The sequence below is a fragment of the Anolis sagrei genome, chromosome 5 (genome assembly GCF_037176765.1).
Source record: "Anolis sagrei isolate rAnoSag1 chromosome 5, rAnoSag1.mat, whole genome shotgun sequence".
Classification (NCBI taxonomy): domain Eukaryota; kingdom Metazoa; phylum Chordata; class Lepidosauria; order Squamata; family Dactyloidae; genus Anolis; species Anolis sagrei.
In genome coordinates, this window is record NC_090025.1 from 184,328,938 (window position 1) to 184,354,216 (window position 25,279).

A 25,279-nucleotide genomic window follows, 5' to 3' on the forward strand; every position below is an offset into this window, starting at 1 on the left:
ATTAAGGTGGCAAAAAAACTTTTAATGCTGCCAACATTGCATCTGTGGAGAACTGTCCAGCTGAGCTGTTTTGTGTGGTCAGAGGACTTTTGAATCTTAGTTCTTCTAATGGGACCCCTGACCAGTCAGAAGCTCACTGTGAAGCTTTTGCTCAGTACTTTGCCAATAAAGTAGATCAGATACATTCCGATTTAGACATGAATTTGAATACAGTTTCCATTGTTGTGACTCGGGGACCTGCCTGTGCAGTTTTGATGGATTCTTTTTAGTTTGTTCAGCTGGAAGACATGGACATGATCTTTGGGGATGTGAGACCTACCACGTGTGCTCTGGACCCTTGCCCATCCTCTCTAATCAAATGTACCAGAGAGGGACTGGCGGAGTAGGTCAAGGGGTGGTAAAGGCCTTTTTAAGAGAAAGTGAAATTCCAGGAAGTCTGAAAGAGGTGGTTGTGAGGTCATTACTAAAAAAAACATCACTGGATCCCTCTCAATTGAACAACTGCTGGTCAGTGTCAAATCTCCCTTTTCTGGGCTAGGTTCTGGAGCATGTGATGGCCTCACAACTCCAGGGATTCTTGGAAGAAATTAATTATTTTGATCCTTACCAGTCCGACTTCAGACCTGGCCATGGAATGGAAATGACTTTGATTGCCTTGGTGGATGATCTCCACAGAGACCTCTACAGGAGGAGTGTGTTTCTGTCGGTTCTCCAGAACATCTCAGTGGATTTGGATGTCATCAATCATTGTATCCTTCTGAACCAGCTCACAGGGATGGGACTAGGGGGTACTTTTTTACAGTGGCTCCGGTCTTTGCTGGAGGGCCAGTCCAAGATAGTATTGGGGGACTCCTGTTCAAATCCCTGGTCTTTGTCCTGTGGGGTTCTTCAGGGGTCTGTTCTATCCCTCATGCTCTTTAACATCTATATGATGCCACTGGGTTAGATCATCCAGAGTTTTGGAGTGTGGTGTCACCTCTATGCAGATTATTATAATTCCAATTCCAATTCTAATAATATTAAAACTTTATTTGTGCCCCACCACCATCTCCACAAGGGACTTACACACATTAACAGTGCAGATAATAAAAAAATTGCTATGTAACAACATAAAATTAAATCAACAAACAACAAACAATCAAAACAAGTAATCAATACATGCACCATATCAAATTAACAGAAACCATCCTTCATAAAGTGCCAATGAACAGTGATTGTGTTATGTAAACCAATTAAAACATCCTAGCCACTAGTCTGGTTAAAGGCAAAAATCCAGTTAAAACTTAGTCCCATATAAGTCTTCCCACTGTTAGGTATTGCATTAACCGGTGTCAAAAGCCTGTTGGAACAGCCAGGTTTTCAATTCCTTACAAAAGGTTAACAGTGTGGAAGCTTTCCTCATGTCCCTGGGGAGGGTGTTTGAGAGCTGGGGGGCTGTAATCGAGAAGGCCTCCTATCTCATCCCAATCAATCTCACCAGTGACGGAGCTGGGATTGTGAGGCCTCCTTGGAAGATTCCATGCACAAACAGGTACTTAGGAAGAGATGCAGTTGCATAATTAGGCTGAACCTAAATCATTTAGGGCTTTATAGGTGATAACCTGAACTTTAAATTGGGCTCAGAAACATATAAGCAGCCAGTGGAGCTGTTTCAGTAAGGGGGTAGTGTGTTCCCTATGACTGGCTCCCATAAACAGCCTGGCTGCAGCTCTTCGCGCTTGTTGCAGTTTCTGAGCTATCTTCAAAGGCAGCCCCATTTAGAATGCATTGCAGTAGTCCATTTGAGATGCTTTATTTGTAAGGCATGGACCACCATGGTCAGATGTGATTTTTTGAGGTATGGGTATAGTTGGCACACAAGTTTTAATTGTGCAAAGCCCCCCCCCCCCCCGGCACTGCTAACACCTGGGGCTCCAGGGTCAAAATCCAGGAGGACCCCCAAACTATGGACCTGTGCCCTCAGGGAGAGTATAACCCTGTTGAGCATGGGTTGCCACCCTATACCCCTATCGGCCTCATGACTGACCAGGAGGACCTCTGTCTTGTCTGGATTAAGCTTCAGTTTGTTAGCCCTCATCCAGTCCATCACAGCTGCCAAGCACTGGACCAGAACCCGGGTAGCTTTCTTGGATTTAGGTGGAAATGAGTAATAGAGTTATGTGTATTCTGTGTACATATGACACCAAACTCCAAAACTCTGGATTACCTCGCCCAATGTAGATGTTAAAAAGCATAGGAGAAAGAATAGTGCCTTGCACGACTCCACAAGACAATGCCAGGGGTCCAAGCAGGTGTCCCCCAGCACCACCATCTGGGTCTGGTCCTCCAGGAACGAGCAGAATCACAGCAATGCAGTGCACCTAAGTCCCATCCCAGAGATTTGGATTTTTCTTTCCCTGATTTGAATTTTTCCTTCCACCGATGTTTGCATTTTACAGCTACGTGTACAAATCAGTCACTGTGCCCAGAGTCTTTCCCTCACACTTCAATTACCAATGGTGGAGTAAAAGCTTTCTGAGAAAAAAATTACTGGGTCCTGGATAACCAGTGTCCATTTCCACCTATCCCTAATCCACTATGTACATGCAAATACAAACATTCCACCACTCCCCAAAAATATGAAAATCTCTGGTCTTAAGCATCTAGAACAATGGTTCTCAACCAGTGGGTTCCCAGGTGTTTTGGCCTACAACTCCCAGAAATCCTAGCCAGCTTACCAGTTACTAGGATTTCTGAGAGCTGAAGGCCAAAACATCTGGCCTTCAGGTTGCGAACCAATGATCTAGAATAAGGTTGCGAACCACTGATCTAGAATAAGGGATACTCAAGTGATATTTTTATTTTTGAAGCAGTCAAAACCCTCTTTCTTCTTTTCCTTTTCTTCAATAGTTTGGGGGTATTTTTTCTATCATCTAACCCACAATGCTAGAGGAGGTATGCTCCATGTAGCATCTTTTCTCAGACGGTTTCTAATGGAAACAACCACTATAAGAAGTCAAGTCTAAGCATTAAAATAAAACAATTTTAAAGTAAGTTATAGGGGAGAGTTTTAAAACTGTGTCTCCATGCTAAAAATATAAGTTTGCCAGCCATGAGTCATCCAAAACAGAAGTCAATGCTGGTCACTGTGGGAAAACAACAGTAAAAGGCATTTAAAGAAAAGAGAGAAGAAGGTTTTGAAAAGAAAACAAATTTTGGTGTTATTCCCAATTTGATTAGGCCCATTTATGGAAACTTGATAAATTAATAGTTATATACTTCTGGGAGTGTCAACTGGATTTAGACTTCTGGCTATATTATTCTCTCTGATTGTTAATTATGGGGAAAATGTTGCATTGAAAAAATATTGTACTAAAAAAATGTTGCATTCTGGAACCGAAATGCCTACAGTGCAATCCCTATACATCTGGCTATGTCCATGTGGCATCTATTCCACCTTTTCATCCTGAATAGGTTTTCCAATAGTTAAAAATGTGAAAGAAGGGGTAGTAAAACATGAGAGAATTACAAATGGAATTCATTGTTGCCTGTGCTCCTAAAATTCCAGTGAGACAGGGTTATTTCCTTCACAAAAACAGCTTTGTTTAGAAGCACCTGCTGTCTGTCAGACTGGATATCTGACAATTGGAAGCAAACTGGAATGCTGTCCAGTGCTTTCAGGGGAGTGGAATTGGACACCGTCCCAAAACACTGAGCTCAAAAGCACAAAACGCAGTGTGATGGGTTGAAAAGCACAATGTCTTGACCCAGTGGTTGGTGAGAGCCCCTCCTTCCATATTCCAAGTCCTATTGCTGTGGCTTCATTGGTGGGAGCGGGGAGAAAAGAGCGCCAAGCACAGCTTCATCATCCCTTGTCTAAGCAACTGGTGATAATCCCTTCTTCCATATTCTAACCACCATTCTTCTGGTCTCAGAGGAGAGGAGCAGCCAAGCATAGCTCTATTGTATGTTTGTCCAGCAGTTCCAAATGCCATTGTTCAGGTGTTTGAGGGGGAGAAGAGCAGCCAGCATCTGCTGGAATTAATTTCCTCCTCCACCACCAACCTTTTTTTCCTTATATGCCATATCTTATTTAGATTATAAGCCTGAAGGCATGGAGCTATGCAATCAATGATTTGTAAGTTGTCCCGAAAGCCTTTTTATCTGAAGAGTAAGATATATCTGCTCTAAGTATGTGGATACACTTTGAAAAGTTTAACTTTGTGTATTGTAGCCATTGTCCTTACTGGTTGAGTGATTCTGAAGGTTGTAGATCAAAAAGAGAAATTCTTTGAGCTCTGATACACCTGTCTTGTTTTCCATAGCCTTCTGAAACTTGGCAAACTTTGTTAATGCTTGTTATCTGATCTGGTTCATTTGTACCCCACCTTTAATTCATGTGGAACTCAAGGCCATGTCCACGAACTTTCCATTTATGTTCAAACTAAAGCTTGAGCAGATTTACTACTCTACACATACGGAAAATTGTGACTGTTATAGCCTAATACCAGGAGAATTCTGAATGACATGAAAGACATTCTTTTAGATTACCCTATTTTGACCAGTTTAATTGCATTACCTGGATTTATGAATCCAACATCCACATACAACTGGGCACAATAGGAACCAACCATTAAGCCCAACAATGGGCCCAATACTGTTGATATTTGTAGGCAGCCTGAAAACAGAAGGAAAAGCATTTTTAATAAAACAAGGGAAAATTCATATTTTGCTTTGTTTCCAATATTTGTTTTGATTGCTGTCTTCAGTCAAGCAGGGAGCTTCCTTATAATGGCCCGTTTTGGCACTGATACATTGTGGTTGACTTTGTGCAGAATAATCCTTGCTATCAGTATTCTAATCCATGTTGCTTTTCAGATTATATGAAGCACACTAGCTCATACAAGAAGGGGGGTATGAGAGGATTCAGGTCACAGAAGTATATTAACTCTGTTTTTTTTAAAAGGTGGCAACAATTTACAATAGTCTTATCAGAACTGAGAGACTGAAGTGACTAGAAAAGGAGAAAATGAAAATGCATTAGATATGAAAACATCCATGTCTTCACTATTTTATTATAATTCAATCCAAGCTCCTAGTTGTGAGTGAAGACCAAAATGAATAAGTATATAAATAAAGTTTCAAGAGAAACATTGAGGGAAATGGAGCCAAAATAGCCCAGTGAGGACTATATCGGGAATGTTCACTAGTACGTAGGGTGGGAAGAATAAGATTGTCTTGAGTGTCATAAGTTGTCTGAAACAACTTAAAGGCACAGCCACAAAGCAATGAAAAGTATGTATGAGATTGCACTGCAAATATTTATCTATCTAGTACTTTAAAATATTTGACAGTTGAAGAATGGCTATTATTTCCAAGTATTACCAATGTAGAAAGGTGAATTTTCTGGTTTTGCAAAATCTTCCACATATGAAATGCCCAAAGGAGCAATGGGAGTTTCACCGATTCCTCGGATAATATTTCCCACCAAGACAAACACCCACATTGAAGATCTAGTCTGCTTCTCACATTCTGGGAAGGAAAGAAACAAGTAGAAAGATAAATATAAACATATAGAGGCTTTTGCAAGTAAAGAAATACTACTATACTTCTGTCAAATCAGTAATTTGGGGAGTGGTGTACTTGTGCTGAAAAGCCCTGATGAGAAATATCCAAGAAGCCTTACAATTCAGGACCCATCTTGAGCAAAATGTGCATTTAGGTATTTTGGTGTGTGCAGAAAACAATATTTCCTGGACAAGTGAAGTCTTTCTGCGCAATACAACCATATGTGAATTTTGCACAAATTGCAAATAGGCTGCAAAAACTGTTTTCAAAGTTTTCAAAGACTTTCTCACAATAAAAAAGACTACAAAAATTACTCTTTGCTTCCTTCAAGAAGAAACATAGTGAAGAATGACTATAATAACTGCTAAAGCAAAGGTGAACTCCCAGTCAATTTGCTTTTCTGTATGTTGTTGTTTATTTGTTCAGTCACTTCCAACTCTTTGTGACCTCATGGCCCAGCCCATACCAGAGCTCCCTGCCAGACGTCACCAATCTGGCTCCTTCAAAGTCAATCTAGTCACTTCAAAGACAACATCCATCCACCTTGTCCTTGGTTGGCCCCTCTTACTTTTTCCTTCCCTCTTCCCCAGCACCAAGCTTTCCTGTCTTCTCATTATGTGGCCAAAGTACTTCATCTTTGCCTCTAATATCCTTCCCTCTAGTGCTCACTGGAGGGAAGTTTTCTGTATATGCACTGGAAATGGGATACCATTCAAGTTGCCAGACATCTTGTGGCAATGTGTTTAACAGTGCAGGTAAACTATGGTTGGTGAATGGTGCAAGTTATTGGACAGATCAAAAGTATTTATTCATATCCACTTAGTTAAAGGATAGAATTCACTATCACTAGATGTAGGGATCACTGTTTAGTTGAGTAACATTAAAATAAGAGGTTGAACAAAGGTATGATGGAGTTCTGTTACTCCTGTAACCACCCCTGATTACCAGGTGGTTATAGCATTTTTGACCAGTTTCCAAAGGCTGCCTCAAACAGAGTGTAGAACAATAATCCAAAACAGGATGTAATCCAATAGAAAAAATCTGAATCCAATGGGGAAAGCTCACCTTCTATGTGTTCCTCAGTAGGAAGAGAAAACTGGCTTTGATTTGTAAGGCAAACAGCCATGGTTGAAGAATTTTCAGACATAGAAAGAGTGTTTTCATATTCATACCTGTGGAAACAAGATAATATGTAAATGGAAGGAAGTGTTATGTAACTAGGATGAGAAGATTTCAGTGTTCCAACAGAAGGGCATATGAGTAGAGTGACTTACCTTCCCATCAAAAAATGAGGCAGACCTATCAGAAAGCATCCCAAACCCATAAGCATACAGCCAAGAGCAATCACACGTGGTCGGTTAACTTTGGATCCCAAATAACTCACAAAGGCCATCACCAGCAGGTCACCTGTAGAAAGATGGGCATCATGTGTGATCCAGCCAAAGTTAAGCAATTTTAGAAGGATATTAATTAGGGAATCATAGAGCTGGAAGCATTTCCAGGGGCACCAAGACCAACACATGTTAGAATCATCTTGAATTTCCTGACTGGCTAAAGTTTTGTTTTTTTGGGTTTTTTTTTTTGTCGTGTCAGCAGCGACCTGAGAAACTGCAAGTCGCTTCTGGTGTGAGAGAATTGGCCGTCTATAAGGACATTGCCCAGGGGATGCCCAGATGATTAGATGTTTTATCATCCTTGTGGGAGGCTTCTCTCATGTCCCCGCATGAGGAGCTGGAGCTGATAGAGGGAGCTCATCCGCCTCTCCCAGGATTCGAACCTCCGACCTGTCGGTCTTCAGTTCTGCTGGCACAGGGCTTTAACCCACTGCGCCACCGGGGGCTCTGACTAAAAGGTAAAAAAAATCAACATCTGCAATGGCTTTACGTTACCAGTACTATCTGCTTTTTCATTGGCTATATACCAGTATTTCTTTCTAATAACTTGTATTCATCTGTTAGCCTAAGGTGATATTGTGGGTTTTCCATCTCAAACCAGTAGCCAACCTTATCCAGATGCATACCGATTTCAAAGCTTCCATTGATAACTCCAACCAATGAAGCAGGGATGTTAAACCGCCGTTCAATCTGTGTGAGCATGCTGTTCACATAAGCTCCAGACATGGTTTTGGTTAGATAGGCAAATGCTAAGGCCACCAGAAAAATCTGGAAGAGAATGTGCAAAGCCCATTAAACAATTAATGAGAAAATATCAGGAAGAATTGGAATAACGGAATAACTAATTTAGACAGTAGTCGTTTTCATTTCAGTTGCATGGTGAATCCATTTTAATGGTGAATCTACTCAAAGGAAGTTCAGCACCTTTAATGTTCCACTGACATTAACCAGACAATAAGTTCTGTTAAGTTCCATTGAGAGAGTTCTTGTTTCTTTGCACTACTATGGAAGAGCCATATGACCTCCTTCAAGAAGTAGATTAATGTGTCCTCAGTCCAGCACCATTCACCTTCAGTAGATGATCCCACATTCTAATAGAAGAATGGGAGGGAAAAAATCTTTCTATCAATGCTATTAGTTAATATCTTTTGCCCTGACATGGTGCATGACATTTGCACACAATATATTGTACCTCTGAATATCTCACAATGGTATAAAATGAGTTAGCTGAGCCAAAGTTAGGTGTTCCAAGGAACCACTGCAAATGATCAGAAACATTTGTGAATAAGTAGAAGTAGGCATAAGTAGACCAGGCCATGGCACAGCTGGCTAGGAGTCAGCTGCATTAATTCACCACTGACCAAAAGGTCATGAGTTTGAAGCCAGACCAGGTCGGAGTAAGCTTTCGGCCATTTGTCTAGCTTGCTGTCGACCTTTGCAGCTCGAAAGACAGTTACACCTGTCAAACAGGAAATTTAGGTACCGCTTATGGCCGGGGGGGGGGGGGGGCTAATTTACGATGCCATAAAAATCTCCAGCAGCAGTGAAAGAATGAGTAAGTACTCCATCAAAGGACTCGGTGTCACAAGTGGATGGTGAAGCGACAGCTCCCCTGGTGGCCAGAATTCGAGCATACCCTCATCAAGCTGGAATATTAAATTGCCTCTGTGTTTGTCTATATATGTTGTGTGTCTATGACATTGAATGCCATGTATATGTGCATATTGAGTCCCCTGTGGGGTGAGAAGGGTGGAATATAAATACTGTAAATAAATAAATGTAAATAAATCAGGACTGACTCTGTATATTGACAATATTTGAGTTTAAAAGGCCAGTAGCAGGTTGAAACTAGGGCAAGGTCAGTATTGAAATTGACTGGACATCAGCAGAGATAAAAGCAGATGCATTCCTGTGGCTGAAACCAACAACATTAGCCCAGCATGACTGTGGTTTCATGAAAAGCAAACAAAACAACAGGGAGTGGCCACATGCGTGAAATGAGCCAGAGATTGTGACTGTGAAATTGCACTATCAACAACCAGCCATTCTACCTCAGTTGAACAGAGCCTATGGATTTATCTGTTATGTACCTACCTACGCATGGGATAGTCAGGTATAACTGGTGCCAATGGAGTAGTGAACTTTAATGAGTAGGCAAATGTGTAGAACCCTACCTTAATACAGGTTCAGCACTATGGATATTTCCTCTAAAGTTCAGACCAAAGTTCAGAGTAGTTTCACCATGGAATAATGACCTGAAAGCCACCACCCTCCACTGAAGGTTGGATACTTTGCAGAGCTGAATAGCCTGGCTTCTTGATATATTGAGAAAGGTGGCACATCATGCATGTATCTAAGTGAAATATACCACTGCTGTCTCTTTGGCAGTGTCATACTACAACTCACACACAAAAAGAAGTAAAACAATTCCTTAGGAACTCCAGATCCAGCTCAAATTCCTGCCAGTAGGAGGTAAACACACACAAACATTCTGAGCTGGAACAGGTTTTGACTTGTTGACATCTAAGCTGAATGTGTGAGAATGAGAGGGAGAAGCATGACTTTGCATTTGGGCCCTTTCCATGTTCCCTCTGAACAGCACCTCTTCTATCCTTGTATAATAGTAAAGCTGGGCATGGGTCCAACTGACATCACGTGAGAAGCCACAATCTTAGATGTAATCTCAGAGTTAAAGAAGAGTCTCTGGAGATTCAATACACTAGGGATTTACCTTAATCCCATTAGTTCCACCTACAAAATTAAGTGGCCCTTTGAGTCTTCTTTGGTAGTGACAATTTAGAGATACAGCTAATGACTTCATCACACTGAAAGGGGAAAGAATGGTTGACCATCCCGCAGTCCCATTATCCTAAACCAAGAGATCCCTTGCCCTGCCCAAAGCTTCTTGCATTTAAGGAGACTGATGCCAGTTTAAAACCTCTTCTTCCCATGGGAAAAATTGTTCTGCCCCAGAAGATCCAAGACAGTGATTCAGTTTAAAACCATTGCTTTCCATGGGATCCTATTGATCTCCATGGAACCCCAGAGGATACAAAAGGCAGTGATCCAGGGCAAAACCGTTGCTTTCCATGGGATCCTATTAATCTGCATTGAACCCCAGAGGATACAAGAGGCAGTGCCCCAGATTAAAACCATTGCTTTCCATGGGATCCTATTGATCTGCATGGAATTCCAGAGGATACAAGAGGCAGTGATCCAGGGCAAAATCATTGCTTTCCATAGGATCCTATTGTTCTGCATCAAACCCCAGAGGATACAAGAGTGTGCTGTCATTTGTGCAATGAAACAGGACAGGAAACTTTGATGGTTTCCATCACACCTGTTTTTCAGTTGTAAATATGTATTTATTTATTTATTTATTTATTTATTTACTCCATTTCTACCCCGCCTTTCCCAACCTGAGAGGGGACTCAAGGCAGCTTATAAATCTGGCAAAAAATTCAATGCCACACAGGTAAACAAACACATCTCATAAAAATATAAACAGTCTAAGCATATAAGTAATTAAAACTCATACCAATCTATCAAATAAATTAAAAACCACATCTAAAATGCTGAGTCATGATCTTGTGTCCAAATCATTTTCCAAAAGTGTGATAAGAGGTGTGAACTCTGAATGCAATTGCTGGCCCGTGTTCAGAGTTCTCTCCTTTCAGGACATTTCAGCTTCTTTTCAACCCTGGAACATGTGATGAGCTCCGTGCCCCTCTATGCTAGAAAAGAGACTGAAATATCCTACAAGGGGAAGATTTCTCAGTGTAATGAGATAATATTTCTGGAGTTCCCTCCTTTCAGGACACTTCTGCCTCTTTTCAACCATGGAGGGCTATACATGACTGCCAGAAGTAGTTTAACTCATGTGATGAGCTCAATGCCTCTCAATTTTTGAATACAGGCTGAAGTGTCCTATGACTGGAAAATTTCTCAATATGTTAAGGTGCACTCCACCCCCATTTTCTCAAGAAACAGTGCTCAGGCGTAAGGGGAAAAATAGAGAAAGCAATTAGGAAACATTTGTACAGTTATTCTGGCTCAAGAGCCTTTACCTCTTCCAGCCCACAGGCCAAGTTCAATTTCAGAGTTGGTAGACCCATAGGGTAGTGCCATGCATGCCAGCATATTTTAGCTTATAGCTCTTCATGCCACTAACAACAACTTAGGATTCAAACTACAAACATTAGGAAGGCCTTCTTTACTATGTTCAGCAGTAGAATGGATTGCCTTGAAGGGTGGATTCACTACTCCACTCACATGAACTGAACCAGTACAGCTCTTTTGATGTTACTTATACTGATACTTGGATCAGACTTCTGAATGGAACCAAAGTAATTAATTTCTCTATATCTCTGTGATCTCAATTTAATACATCCTTTTAAAAGGCCATCATTCTGCAGTCATGATGTTATATGACTTAGAGCTGTGTAGACATGCATTGACATGTGGAAGTAAAACTTGCCAAAGGCTGATTTCTTCATAAAGAAAGCAGACTTTAAGATTCAGATAGATCTTAAGACACTGTTCTAAATAAAGCTTCTACCTGGGAAAATTCTGGAATATGTGGGTGTCTTTTTCATCTAGTCTAGATCAGTGATTTGCTCCCATTAAGCTTTTGAGCTTGATAGCTAAGGGTTTGTTTTTTTTAATGTCAGAAGGGACTTGAGAAACTGCAAGTCAATGCTGGTGTGAGAAAATTGGCTGTTTGCAATTACATTGCCCAGATGTTTTCCCATCCTTGTGGGAGGCTTCCCTCGTGTCCCTCCATGGGAAGCTGGAGCTGACAGATGGGAGCTCACCTTCAGGTCAGCAGTTCAACCAGCACAAGGGTTTAACCCATTGCTGCACCATGGCTCCCTGATAGCTAATGTGAATTGGCCAAACATATCTTGCTTTCATTGAACTTCAAAAACACATTACAATCAGAGTATAGGGAAGAGGGAAATATGTTTGAGAGTAGCCCATTCCAGGACAAAATTTGACAACTCTGAGAGTCATAGTCCAAAAGAATCACTTTTCCAAGTTTTGGTCCAGAATGGGTTCTCAAATATGTGCTCCACAAATGAGTGAATGATCCTCTGAGGCTAGGGTGAAAGATGATAGTTTTGAGTCTTTCAGAAACTTTCTTGATAAATCTGCACAGAAGCAACTGTACAGGATATGCTTTCATCAACAAGAGAAGGAAAACATCCTGATACCTTCAGCTTGGAGCAACATATTACAGGTGGCTTTCTCTTAGCATTTTTCATCTCGCTATTTGAATCAGGTGCGGTATCTCCTTTGTGGTGGTTTGGATCAGTCCCGGTATCCTTTGGAAAGAAATAGAAAGGGAAAAGAACAAAATGTGGTCAAAAATATTTCAACTTCAAAAACTTCTATAGAGATACAGGAAGTTTTTATGAATGATATTGTGGTATCAAAAGACTCAGATGGACTATGATTCTTTTTCTTCCGAGCTTCAAAATAAAGAGTGCCAGGTAAGCATGATCCAAAACTGGAATAAAGTCACATTACAGAAGAAACATATGGAAGAAAGTGAAGTTACTTTGGGTTGCTGTGAGTTTTTTGGGCTGTATGGCCATGTTCCAGAAGCATTGTCTCCTGACATTTCTCCTACATCACTGGCAGGCATTCTCAGAGGTTGTGAGGTTCCTTGGAAACTGGGCAAGTGGTGTTTATAAATCAATGGAATGTCCAGGATGGGAGAATCAACTCTTATCTGCTTGAGGCAAGTGTGAATGTTGCAACTGGCCACATTGATTAGCATTGAATAGCCTTGTAGCTTCAAAGCCTGGCTGATTGCTGCCTGGGGGATCCTTTGTTGGGAGGTATTAGCTGGCCCTGATTGATTCTTGTCTGGAATTCCCCTGTTTTTTGAGTGTTGCTCTTTATTTACTGTCCTGATTTTAGAGCTTTTTTAGTACTGGTAGCCAAATTGTGTTCAATTTCAAGGTTTCTTCCTTTCTGTTGAAATTGTCCACATGCTTGTGGGTTTCAATGTCTTTTCTGTGTAGTCTGACATGGCAGTTGTTAGAGTGGTCCAGCATTTCTGTGTTCTCAAATAATATGCTGTATCCAGGTTGGTTCAACAGGTGCCTTGCTATGGCTGACTTCTCTGGTTGACTTAGTGTGCAGTGCCTTTCATTATCCATGATTCATGTTTGGGTGCTGTGTTCGGTGGTCCCTATGCAGTCTTGTCCACACCTGCATGGTATTCTTTCACCTCTGCAGGAGTCTGCTGCATACCACACATAGGGACCACCAAACACAGCGTCCGAACACGAACATGAAAGGCACTGCAGACATATATATATATATATATATATATATATATATATATATATATCTCACTTGCCCAGTTTCACCAAACTTCACAACCTCTGAGGATGCCTGCCATAGATGAGGGTGAAACATCAGGAGAGAATGCTTCTGCAACATGGCTATATAGCCCGGAAACCTCACAGCAACCCAATGATTCTGACCATGAAAGCCTTCAACAACACATTATTACTGTAACAGGTTAACTAGCCATTTCCAATTACTTTCCAGTTTTACCTTCAATTGACATTTTTAGAGGCATTTTGATAGGAATTTTCCAAGTTTTACACCATTTTCTTAAAAACTAACGCAAAGTAATAAAAAGCAATAAATAGGGCAAAATGTAATGCAAAATCATTGTTTTTGGACATTGCAACCATCAATGGCAGTTCTCAAAAACTGTTAGAAGGAGCTGCAACAAATTGCTCTTAAAATAAATATAAAGTATATTTTAGAGTAAAATTAACTTTCCCCGGCTTTTTCTCCTGTTAAGGGTTCAGTCTTAAGATTGCCTTTCTGGATGTTCCATTGCTGACCTACAAGCAGCTGTAATCTGACAAAAGTACATAATGCTTTTTTGTATATGTTGCCATCTCATTCACTCAGAGGTGGCATTATGATTGCCATCATCACCCTACTTTTTTGCTGAGAGTCAGTGCAACTTGCAGATATTTAAACAGATGCAGAAAAACATTTGACATCATTAATTTCAATTTAAAATATTGACCATGTAAAGAAAAAGAAAAAAAACCCAGCAAATATAGTCAATATACAGGACATCATGCAAAGTCATTTTTCTGTAAGAAGATCTCAAAGGCTTTTTGGAGTCAAACATCCTTCAGTATCCCATGGAAGGAGAGCAACGAACATGACAATTTTATGGGATCCTATACCATGAATTGCTCAAAAAACAAATGAAAGAATGGTAAAGCAAATCTGGCCTGAAACTCAGATGACTAAACTGAGGCCCCATTTACACTGCCATATAATGCAGTTTAATAATTGAGTTTAACTGCATTAACTGGAATATATGGCAGTGTAGATGGGGGCCAAGGCTAGCATGTATGAACATATCATGAGATGACATTGCTAACTGGCAAAGTTGAAGGCAGTAGAACAAGAAGACCACATAATTTATTCTATTGAGGAAGCTATGGCTCTGAATGTGTAAGATCTGAATAGGACAGTTGATGGCCATGGGTCTTGGAAGTCTCTCATTCATAAGGTCATCAGTTAAAGCTAACCTGATGGAAAACAACAATAAGGACAGTTGGTCAACCTTGCTTTTCCTACCTGTACACCTGGAATAAAATATATATTGGGTTTTTTTTAAAGTATTCCAACTTGCAAATGATCTAAGGTAGAAATAAACATAGAGAAATCAATATGGACAACCTTCCCTTCAACATGGATTGAGTCTAAACCAAAACCTTGGTTTGGAGGAACTCACAACCGCTGAGGATGCTTGCCATAGATGCAGGTGAAACGTCAGGAGAGAATGCTTTTAGAACATGGCCATATAGCCCAAAAAACCTACAACAACCCAAAACCTTGTTATCCAATGAACACTTTGGAGTAAATCTCAGGAACATGATGAGATCTGGGAGTAAATTACATGCAATTCTGAGACTTTTACCTTGAAACCATCCTGCTTTCCAAATCAATGTTAACTTGCAATTTGTTTGCACTAACTAATCTTATCTAAAGCTTTGGCTCACATGTTTGCTTGTAAATAGTTTTTTTTCCATGTTGGGAGCGACTTGAGAAATTTTTGGGGTGAGATAATTGACTATTTGCAAGGATGTTGCCCAAGGGATGCCCAGATGTTTTACATCCTGTGGGCGGTTTCTCTCATGTCACTGCATGAGAAGCTGGAGCTGACAGATGGGAACTCCCTTCACTCCCCAAATTCGAACCACCGACCTTTCGGTCAGTAGTCCACCAAGAGCAATAGATAAGAAACATTTATGCAAATATGTGACAGAGAGAGATTAGTATAAATCTCTTACTCTGGTCAGTTGAACAATTCTATTGGACATACAGGAAGAAAATGTTATAAAAGAAATGTAGGTATAACATGAAATCAGAAACAAAGTGACTTGTCACTAGCAGCACAGCCAAGCCAGATAGCAGCATTAAAAATGAAGGATATAAGATTAAAGACTTAATCAATCAAGACATTACCATGTTTACACACACAGAAGATAGAGAAAATTCCGTTCTTCGGGAAGAGACTTCCTTGGATTCAGATGCTTTCTGCTCCATTGGGCTTTGATTGGTTGAATAAGATGGCGGTTCAGTTGAAAAGGAAGGTGGTATTTTTGAAATGTCTCCTGACTATATCAAAAGGGTTCATGAATAACAAATATGAAGAAAGAAAAGGTTCCCCAAGGAAGAGGGTTGGAAGGCTAGGGAAGTGGTATTAGGATCCTGTTCTGCTGGAAAAAGCTTCGTGCACCAAGTCCTCTTTTTGGTCAGGCTAGATGTGAGGAATTGAAGGAAGTCTAAATGTGAAGATCACAGCCTGACTGGACTTGGACAACGGAAACCCGCCCAGTCGCCCAGCTTGGTTAAAGAAAGAGTATGTCGAAATAATAGAACAATTGCTCACATGAGCACTATGCCTGTTCCCATGGGAGAGTAAACCATGGGGTTTACTCAGAGGAAGAAGAAAAATGCAGACAATGCGGCTATTCCTCGGCCTGATTGTTGCCTAGCAAATGGAAGTAGAAACACCCAAACCTTGGCCAAGTGTCCTCAAGGATATTCAGTAGCCAATCAGATAAGGTGTCCCTTCAATCTGCTAGCCAGCATACAGCACATAGAGAGCCAATGTTTCCAGTACATACTGGTACAATTCAATAGACATCTTTCTCCCACTCCTGCCATGTATGCTCCATTGCAATGCTAATTATGAAAACCTGACTGCCTGAAAATACTATGCGCAAGGTCTCTTAATTCTGTTCCACAGTGTATTTGACAGAAGAGTCAAGTTGTTCTGAATTGCAGCTTATGCAACTATTTGGGGCATTTCTACATGGCACTGACACAAGAAGTTCTGCATTTGAAACTTTTGTACTTTTATAAGAAAGCCAGAAAAAAAGTTCAATAAGCTTTGAGCTGGGATTTGATGGCATGTAACTTACTGCCTGCAGGAAACCCCGAGGCTTTTTTTTTGGTTTGACATTACATTCTGGAAAATCAAAAGGTAAATTTAAAAACTAGGTTTCTACCTCTCATGGCTACAAGATAAATAAGAAAACATAACAGATATATTTCTTGTGTCCAAGGACTTGCCTGATATACATCAACCAAATGCACAAATAACTTTTTTTAGCATTCTTGCCAGATAGATTTCCTCCCTGTTCAAAAACAATCATCATCCCTTCAATCTCTTTCCTTAAATTGATATTTTTATTGCCATTCATACCTCACGAATCATGTTGGTAGCAAATTAGCTCTCCCTTTGCCTCAAATTAACACCTCGGTGTCTCCTCAGGGGTAAAGGTAATGTAGCCTGGAGTTTAGCAGCGGAGAAGCACAAACCAGAGCAAAGCAGAGGAAAAGGCATGTCCTTGAATGTAGTATTTTGTCACAGAAGAAGTCTGTGAAACTTTTGTTTCATTCAGCAGGAGCCTGCTGAGTGAGAGGAAAAGAAGGGACCTGAGCCAAGTGCCTTAGCTAGAAAAATGCTCTGTGCAAAAGACCGCTTAGAGTAGTCAAAGAGATCGGTCCTCACTCACCGTGATGCTCTCTCCCACATTGGCTTCCATTTCCATTTCAGACATGATTCAGACTGTATACTATCTGTAGATCGTCCTCACTTTCTCGTCTATTTTTTAAAACCAAATTCTTAAGGAAAAACTGAGACCCTAATTCTCTAAACAATGTTAATCCCCACAGGTCTTTGATTACATTGATTTCTGGCCAGTCCACTGGCATTAACTCCTAAGAGGATCCAATTGTCACTTTCTCATGTTCCCTACATGAGAATATAGATATTTATTTACATCATCACTTATATCCCACCCATATCAGCCCGCAGGCAACTCAGGGCGGTCTACATATTGGCACAATTCGATGCCATCAATACAATACAACAGCAAAAACAATTAAGTACATTTAGACAAAAAAGTGCAATAACAATTTAAATAGAGCTATATCCTCTCATTCCAATCCTCATCCATTTCATCGTCTTGGCCATTCCTAGGTCATTCTCCAGTGGAGCTGATGCAGCAGAGGAGTTGTGTGCTCCCTGAGCACCGCTCCTGTTAGCAACCTGGCTGCCACACACTGGACCATTTGAAGCTTCCGGGCCGTCTTCAAAGGCAACCCCACGTAGAGTGCGTTGCAGTAATCTATGCGGGATGGACTACAGTGGCCAAGTCAGACTTCCCAAGGTACGGGCGCAGCTGGCGAAGTTTTAGTTGTGCAAATGCTACCCTGGTCACTGCCGAAACCTGGGGTTCCAGGCTCAGCGATGAATCCAGGATCACACCCAAGCTGCGAACCTGCGTCTTCAGGGGGAGTGTAATCCCGTCTAACACAGGCTGTAACTCTATACCCTGTTTGGTAAATTTAGGCTATGAGCTCTGTTATGTATTTATTTCATGTCAAAAGCAGTGCCTAAATAAATAAGTATAAAACTGATAAAATAAAGGGAGCACAAGCAGCTAAATAATTTTGGACCAAAAACGGGCAGCAGTGACCACATTGTCTGTGACCGAACATTTCCTCCACGGTGCATGAGGCAGGGCATGGTGAGCAAGCATACAGATGCTGAGCTGTTTGCTCTACTCCACAGTCCCACAAAATGGAAGATTCTCTAGGTCAGTGGTTCCCAACCTGTGGTTCGTGGACCTCCATTGGTATGCAAGAACGAAAATATGGTCTGCAGCCCCACCATTACTACACCGTTGCGTCGAAACCACATGGAAACGAGAGCAACTGGTCTCATGAAACCCTATTATAGTGCCAAAGCAACGGGTATGTTGGGAGGGGAGAGGCTGACTATCTACTAAAGATTACTACTACCACATCAGCTCTAGATTATTAAATATGGTTTTCTGTTGGTGAGCAGATGGAGACTACTGGATGGCATATATTTCATATCAGAAACTAGAGTTAATGTGCTCTATCCAATGCAATTTTGTGAATCAGCACCCCAAGTAACCAAACCAAATCTAAAGTTCACCAAAAACCGATTCGCAACCCTTTTGCTACTAATGTTGGAGAGTGGCCCCTGCTCAAAGTTGATCCCTGTTCAAGTGGTCCCTGTTCAAGTGGTCCCTGAACAAAAAAATGGTTGGGAACCACTGTTTTAGGTTGGGAACCACTGCCAGGTTGTCTTTTGATGAGCTAATGATACACACACTTCTAATCTCACTGCCGATTAGATCCTCATGAATTGTAGTTTCCTGGGAACTCCAACTGCACATCTGAGATTCATTTCCTGGTTGCTCTAATTACTTAAGGATATTGAGATGTTGCCATATGTCAACATAGTCTATTGGTCCAACAAGCTTAGTATGAGCATGTTGATAGATCAATTCTGCATCCACAGATTCCATGACTTGAAAATATTTTTTTCAAAAATTTCCCAAAAACAAACTTTGGTTGTGCTTTTTTCTTAAGGTTTTTTTTTTTACATCTTAAGACAGCATTATATATAGTGGTACATGAGCATCTGTGGATTTTGGTATACATAAAGGATCTTAGAACCAAATCCCAGTGAATAACAAAAGCACACAAGTACATATCATTGATTTCTATAAAATTAAAACATGCTATGACCTGGGACCAAAAGAGTGGAACATGTATGCACCTGCATATGTCTAATAATGCAAAAGAGAAGGAAAGAGAGATAGTCTGTGTTGGTAATCTGAACAAAGAGGCAGTTTCCAAGAAGTTTTGCTTGCACAAGAGGAACAAATAGCTCTGACTGAGCTTCCCCACCAAAGTCAACAATGTTACAGCTCCAGATGAATGCTACAGAGTAGTCCTTTCACCTATCCTGATAGCTGGGAGTAGTGGCATTAACAATCCCATCAAGGGTCATGGCAGTATAACCATAACCGTCTTCAGGTGTCCAAAATCCTACTTCCCACTATATAGGTCTCCATGAAGCTTATCCCTTGACGTCACAACTATGATATAGCTCCCTTCTGGATCAACTTTCTATAGAAAGAATACCTGTGAACAGATTCACCTTCTCCTCTGTGATAGAATGGGACCGTCATAGGTTCTGCGTGACACCAGAGGTAGAGTTTATGTATAGATATACATAAGTGCAGAGATCAAGAACATTACTTTTTTGATTACAATTCTGAGACTACACAAGGACAGGTTGGGAATTGTGGCCTAAGAAAGCAACTTTCCAAAACTTTTCATCAAGAGGTTTTTGGATGTCTAAACTGGACAAAGGAAAACAATGAAGCACAATTGCTTCAGAATTACACTAAACACCATGCAAATACTTCATAAAGAGTGAGTTAAGATATCCATTTTGGGACCAACACTTAGTGCAGAGGTGCAAGAGATGCTGAAGCAAAGGAGCCATGGAAAAGATGATAAATAAAAAAAATCAGAGAAAGAATGAAGGGAAAAAAGGAGAAAGCAAGGAGACAAGACATAAGAGAATAAAGAAGAGTAAAAATGAGCAACCAAACAAATGGAATGGAGTGTGTGTGTGTGTGTGTGTGGGGGGGGGGGGGGGGTCATTTTCAACACATATCTCCTCAAATGTACAGCTACTCAGTTATTTCCTAGTAAATGAGTAGAATATAAGGGTTATATTATATAATGCATTTCAATAATGCGGTGACCCCTTAATACAGTTCCTCATGTTGTGGTGACCCCCAACCATGAAATTATTTTCATTGCTACTTCATCACTGTAATTTTGCTACTTTTATGGATCATAATATAAACATCTGATTTGCAGGATACATTTTCATTCACTGGGCCAAATTTGGCACAAATGCATGATACGCTCAAATTTGAATACTGGTGGGGTTGGGGGGGATTGATTTTGTCATTTGGAAGTTGTAGTTGCTGGGATTTATAGTTCACCTACAATTCTGAACTCCACCAATGATGGAATTGAACCAAACTTGGCACACAGAACTCCCATGACCAACAGAAAACACTGGAAGGGTTTGGTGGACATTGACCTTGAGTTTTGGAGTTGTAGTTCACCTACATCCAGAGAACATTGTGGACTCAAACAATGATGGATCTGGATCAAACTTGGCACGAATACTCAGTATGCCCAAATATGAACGCTGGTGGAGTTTGGGGAAAATAGACCTGGACATTTGGGAGTTGTAGTTGTTAGGGTTTATAGTTCACCTACAATCAAAGAGCATTCTAAACCCCACCAAAGATAGAATTGGGCCAAACTTCCCACACAGAACCCCCATGACCAACAGAAAATGCTGTGTTTCCTGTTGGTCTTTGGTGACCCCTCTAACACCCCCCTTGCAATGCCCCAAATGGTCCTGACCCCCAGGTTGAGAAACACTATAATAGTACAAGAAAAATATGAAAATGCAGTCAGACATGGTGTAGAAGGTAGAGCTTAACTGTAAGCTAATTAACAAATGAAAGTGATAAAGTTACTTTTTTGGATTACAGTTCCCAGAATTCCCCAATTAGCAAATACACTGTGGGATGAAGGATTGGGAGATCTGTAATCCAAAATCTAATTTTTTCAGACTATACTAGTAAAAGACTATGGTAGGTTAGGACTGAAACAGTGGCTGTGTTGTTGCCTGACATAACTACTAGTTGACTGGCTGTTTTGCATGGGTTTTAATCTACAAAATAAAGAAATCCCTTGCTTTAATGAAGATTAGAGCCCAGGGGGAATGCTTCTCAGCCTTGACTTTCCTCATAGGTAACAGAGGACTTCGATTGTATGTTACATCATACACATTTTCCTGATCTTTTACAAACCCAAAGACAGCAATCCAGGAGAATTTAGTTTCACTTGAATGAAAGAGCACTGGTGACATCTACTGTGATAGAAAAATCCAGTAACAATTTAAGGATCATTAAAAAAACACACACACCAGCAATGAAATATAAAATGGCATCACCATCACAGAAAATAACTTGAGAAAAGGTATTTTTCAATGCATTGTTACAGATGCCAGATTGCTTTATGGGAAGAGGTGGAATTATACAGGCAACCCATTGCAAGAGGATTGGTTGGAGAAAATGTATGACAGAGCAGAGATGGACAAATTAACAACTTCAATTCAAGAAAAAAAATTAGTTGCTTTTCACAAATGATTGGCAACCAAGAATTATATTTCTAAGAAACTATTGGTAGAAATAATCAGTATTAGGAGTTGGGGAATAATAGGTGTTACAAATATGTTGAAGTACAGTATATTTATCTCAAAAAATATAGAAAGTAGGACAAAGTAGGACTAAAAAGGGCCCCTGGTGGCACAGTAGGTTAAACCGCCGAGCTGTGGAAGTTGTTGGTGGTTCAAATCCAGGGGGCAGGGTGAGCTTCTGCTATTAGCCCCAGCTTCTGCCAACCTAGCAGTTTGAAAACATGCCAATATGAGTAGATAAATAGGTACCGGATTAGCAGGAAGGTGACAGCACTCCATGCAGTCATGCAGGCCATGCGACCTTGGAGGTGTCTCTGGACAATGCCAGCTGTTCGGCTTAGAAATGGAGATGACCACCAGCCCCCAGAGTCGGATACAACTAGACTTAATGTCAAGGGCAAACCTTTACCTTTACCTTAGAACAAGTCAGCAACTTTAGCTGAGAAGCTGGAAGTCATGTACTTTTTTCTTGCCTTTGTTTCATTTTTTGTATTTGTAATTGTGTACAGTGTAGTTCAGTTATAGCTGTAGTTTAATTTATTTTTTAAAAGAAAAAAACTTGATTCAACCCTAATGAAAAGGTCTCCACAACAGACAATGAGCATGTAAGTCTCTGTAAGCCTTTAAAGGGAACAAATGCTGTGGATAGGAAGAAATTAGTTGTTTTTGCATTGCAAAAAAAATTAAAAGGAGGGAGAAAGGGAGGAGAGAGGGAGGTGGTTTATCCCCAACATTGCTTCAAGACTATGAAAGCAGGATTTTCAGAACTGGCATGGCTCCTAGGGAGATTATGGGGGGGGGGGGGGTTGGTTTTTTTGCTGTGTTTTGGAATGGATTGAGGCAATCCAGCAGTTACTTTAGATCTGTATGCAATGTGTAGTTAGTTACATCTTCAAATATTTGTTGTTGCTGTTACGTTCCTTTAAGTCATTTATGACTTATGAAGGCCTTAAGGATGAATCTATAAAAGCATTTTCTGGGGCTGGGGATGTGTCATTTATTTATTTATTTATTTATTTGCAATATTTCTATACCGCTTTTCTCACTCCTAGGGGGACTCAAAGCGGTTTACACATAACTGACAAAACTTCAGTGCCATACATTGGACACTGATGCGATGCCAAACCATAACAACCACAATAATAAAACCACAATTAAACATAAATCTTAATTAGACAGTACATAAGCAATCATTAAAACAATAAATAATAAAAACAGGTTCGCCAGTCGTATTGTCATTCTAATCCATGTCCTTTAAACTCTACAAACATCTACTGTCCGAAGGCCTGATCCCAAAGCCATGATTTTAATTTCTTTCTAAAAACCAGGAGGGAGGAAGCAGATCTTACCTCATTTGGGAGTGTGTTCCATAGGTGAGGGGCCACAGCCGAGAAGGCCCTGTCTCTCGTCCCCGCCAGACGCATCTGCGCAATTCACGGGAGTGAGAGCAGGGCTTCCCCGGATGATCTTAGATTACGAGATGGGATGTAGGGGTGGATGCGTTCGGACAAGTAAGCTGGGCCAGAACCATATAGAGCTTTATAGGTCAAAATCAGCACTTTGAATTAGGCTCAGAGATGGACTGGCAGCCAGTGGAGCTGGCACAACAGGGGTGGTGGTATGCTCCTTGTATGTTGCCCCAGTTAGTAATCTGGCTGCCACCCATTGGACTAGCTGAAGTTTCCAAACCGTCTTCAAAGGCAGCCCCACGTAGAGCGCGTTGCAGTAATCTATTCGGGATGTAACCAGAGCATGGACGGCCGTGGCCAGATCAGACTTCCCAAGGTACAGGTGCAGCTGGTGCACGAGTTTTAACTGTGCAAAAGCTCCCCTGGCCACCACCGAAACCTGGGGTTCCAGGCTCAGCGATGAATCCAGGATCACTCCCAAGCTGCGAACCTGTGTCATTTGCCCAAGGTTGTTCAGTGAATTTCCATAGCCAAGTGGGGAATCAAACCCAGAGTTGTAGCCCAATGTTCAAGCCATTACACCACAGACTGTAAGTCTAGATATTTGTTCTGAGCAGCAGAAATAAACAACATTCATGATTCTTCCACATTCTTCTTAAGCTCTCTCCATTTCAGCAGTATGATTTAGGTGAGCTTCTAAAGATGGTGATCATTCTGTTGCTCCTCTTGTGAAAGACTTGGAAATCAAACAATCTATTGTGACTCTCCTGCAATTTGTTATTATGATCCAGATCTACTTTCTGTTCTCTCTTGCAACTTCCTCAAATGGGATGAATTTAGCATCCTAGGATGCTTTCACCTCATCTAATGGATGGAGCCCGATGCTGGACATCACATGATGTTGCGTGACTTCTGGCAGATGCCCTGCCCCCAACTGGGGTGAAAGTGTCACCAGGCACTTTCCCCCCAACATGATAGGCTTCCTGTGTTGGGCTAGCTCCAACGGAGTCAGCACATGGCCTCACTGGGAGGGTGGTGACACTTTCCCCATGTGATGGAGAAAGTGTGGCTGAGAGGGAGCTGCACATGGGGTGACAGAGTTACCCCACTGCCCCTTTTTTTCTCCTGGTTGCTAGGTGAAGTGGGCTACTTCAGCTGGTCTTTATGATAAAACCTTGGTCTTAACCAAGCAATACTATCCTTGTAACATCACTTATTCTGGAACAACAAATGACAGTTGTTTTGATACACTCATTTATTAAAATATGTATATCCTACTCTATATTCCTGCTGTACATTCCAAGGAGAAGGCATTTCATAACTGAAGTACTACATCAAAGAAAGTCCTCTCCCACCTCTTCATTGGTCTTAAAGTTACGCTAGAATATATATTTTTCACTGCAGCTTTTACTATACAAAAGCAGGATTTCCATTCTTAAAAACAAACAAATAAACTCACAACCCAATAGAATTAAGCAATCAAACTGCAGTTTGATGTGCACATCATTTAGCAGATAATAATCTTCTGCTCCACAAGATGAAATTGCTAATTTTGACCCATCAACTTGCGGTTGAAGACACAGGCCACTCCCCACACCCAGTCAATTTGGCAACCAAGCTTGGAAATAGTAGAATACACATCAAATATAAATAAAAATACAAAATTAGAGCAGTCGTTTACTCACTGAGATTGTGGTATGTCCAATGATATTTGTTGTATGTCCTGATTTTGAATGTGATCTCTGTTTTGTAACGTGTTGAAAATTAACTAGAATGCAATGGCCATGTGTTTCAGTTCTGTCAAATATTTGCACTCTTGGATTATACCTTGCTCAATTCGGATCCAAAAAATGTTCCACTGTGGTTATTGCATTGAGACCTTCAGACCTCATGTTCTCATGACAAAGTAGATGATCATTAGAGCATAAGAAAAGATCTGAGCTAGATTAGACTGAAGTTCAATTCAAAAGTTCGCCTCTTCATTCTATTCCCCCAATGTCCAATCCAATGCTTAGGGAAAGCTGACAAGCAGAACATTGATGCAACTGGACCTGCCATTCATGGTTCCAGGCAGTGATTCCCATATCAGTAAGAAGAGTGACCAGACTTCAAATTTTACTCAAAGTATAAAGGAATTAACCAAAGTTCTGAAACTCTTGTGCGATAGGATCCATTATCTTGTATATCTCCTTTAAAGTTCAGAGGGAAATTATGACAATACATTGCCTCACTGGCACAGACTTGGAAGTGCA

The 25,279-nt window shown here is 40.8% G+C and overlaps 1 protein-coding gene across 2 annotated transcripts in view; it reads right to left on the bottom strand.

Annotated features, from left to right (window-relative positions):
• LOC132775732 (solute carrier organic anion transporter family member 1A2) overlaps nt 1-24,776 on the bottom strand; it is a 36,024-nt gene extending 11,248 nt beyond the window's left edge. The window contains exons 1-7 of one of the 2 annotated variants that reach the window (XM_060776600.2): nt 24,713-24,776; nt 12,155-12,265; nt 7,568-7,709; nt 6,822-6,954; nt 6,613-6,719; nt 5,365-5,511; nt 4,559-4,657 (exon numbers count right to left, since the gene is read on the bottom strand). In XM_060776600.2, coding sequence (XP_060632583.2) covers nt 4,559-4,657; nt 5,365-5,511; nt 6,613-6,719; nt 6,822-6,954; nt 7,568-7,709; nt 12,155-12,205 — 679 coding nt within the window. In that variant the 5' untranslated portion in view covers nt 12,206-12,265; nt 24,713-24,776. Of the gene's footprint in view, nt 1-4,558; nt 4,658-5,364; nt 5,512-6,612; nt 6,720-6,821; nt 6,955-7,567; nt 7,710-12,154; nt 12,266-17,017; nt 17,107-24,712 lie in introns of those variants that run through there. The other variant, XM_060776598.2, reaches the window with a different exon arrangement.
• Nucleotides 24,777-25,279: the final 503 nt, after the last annotated feature.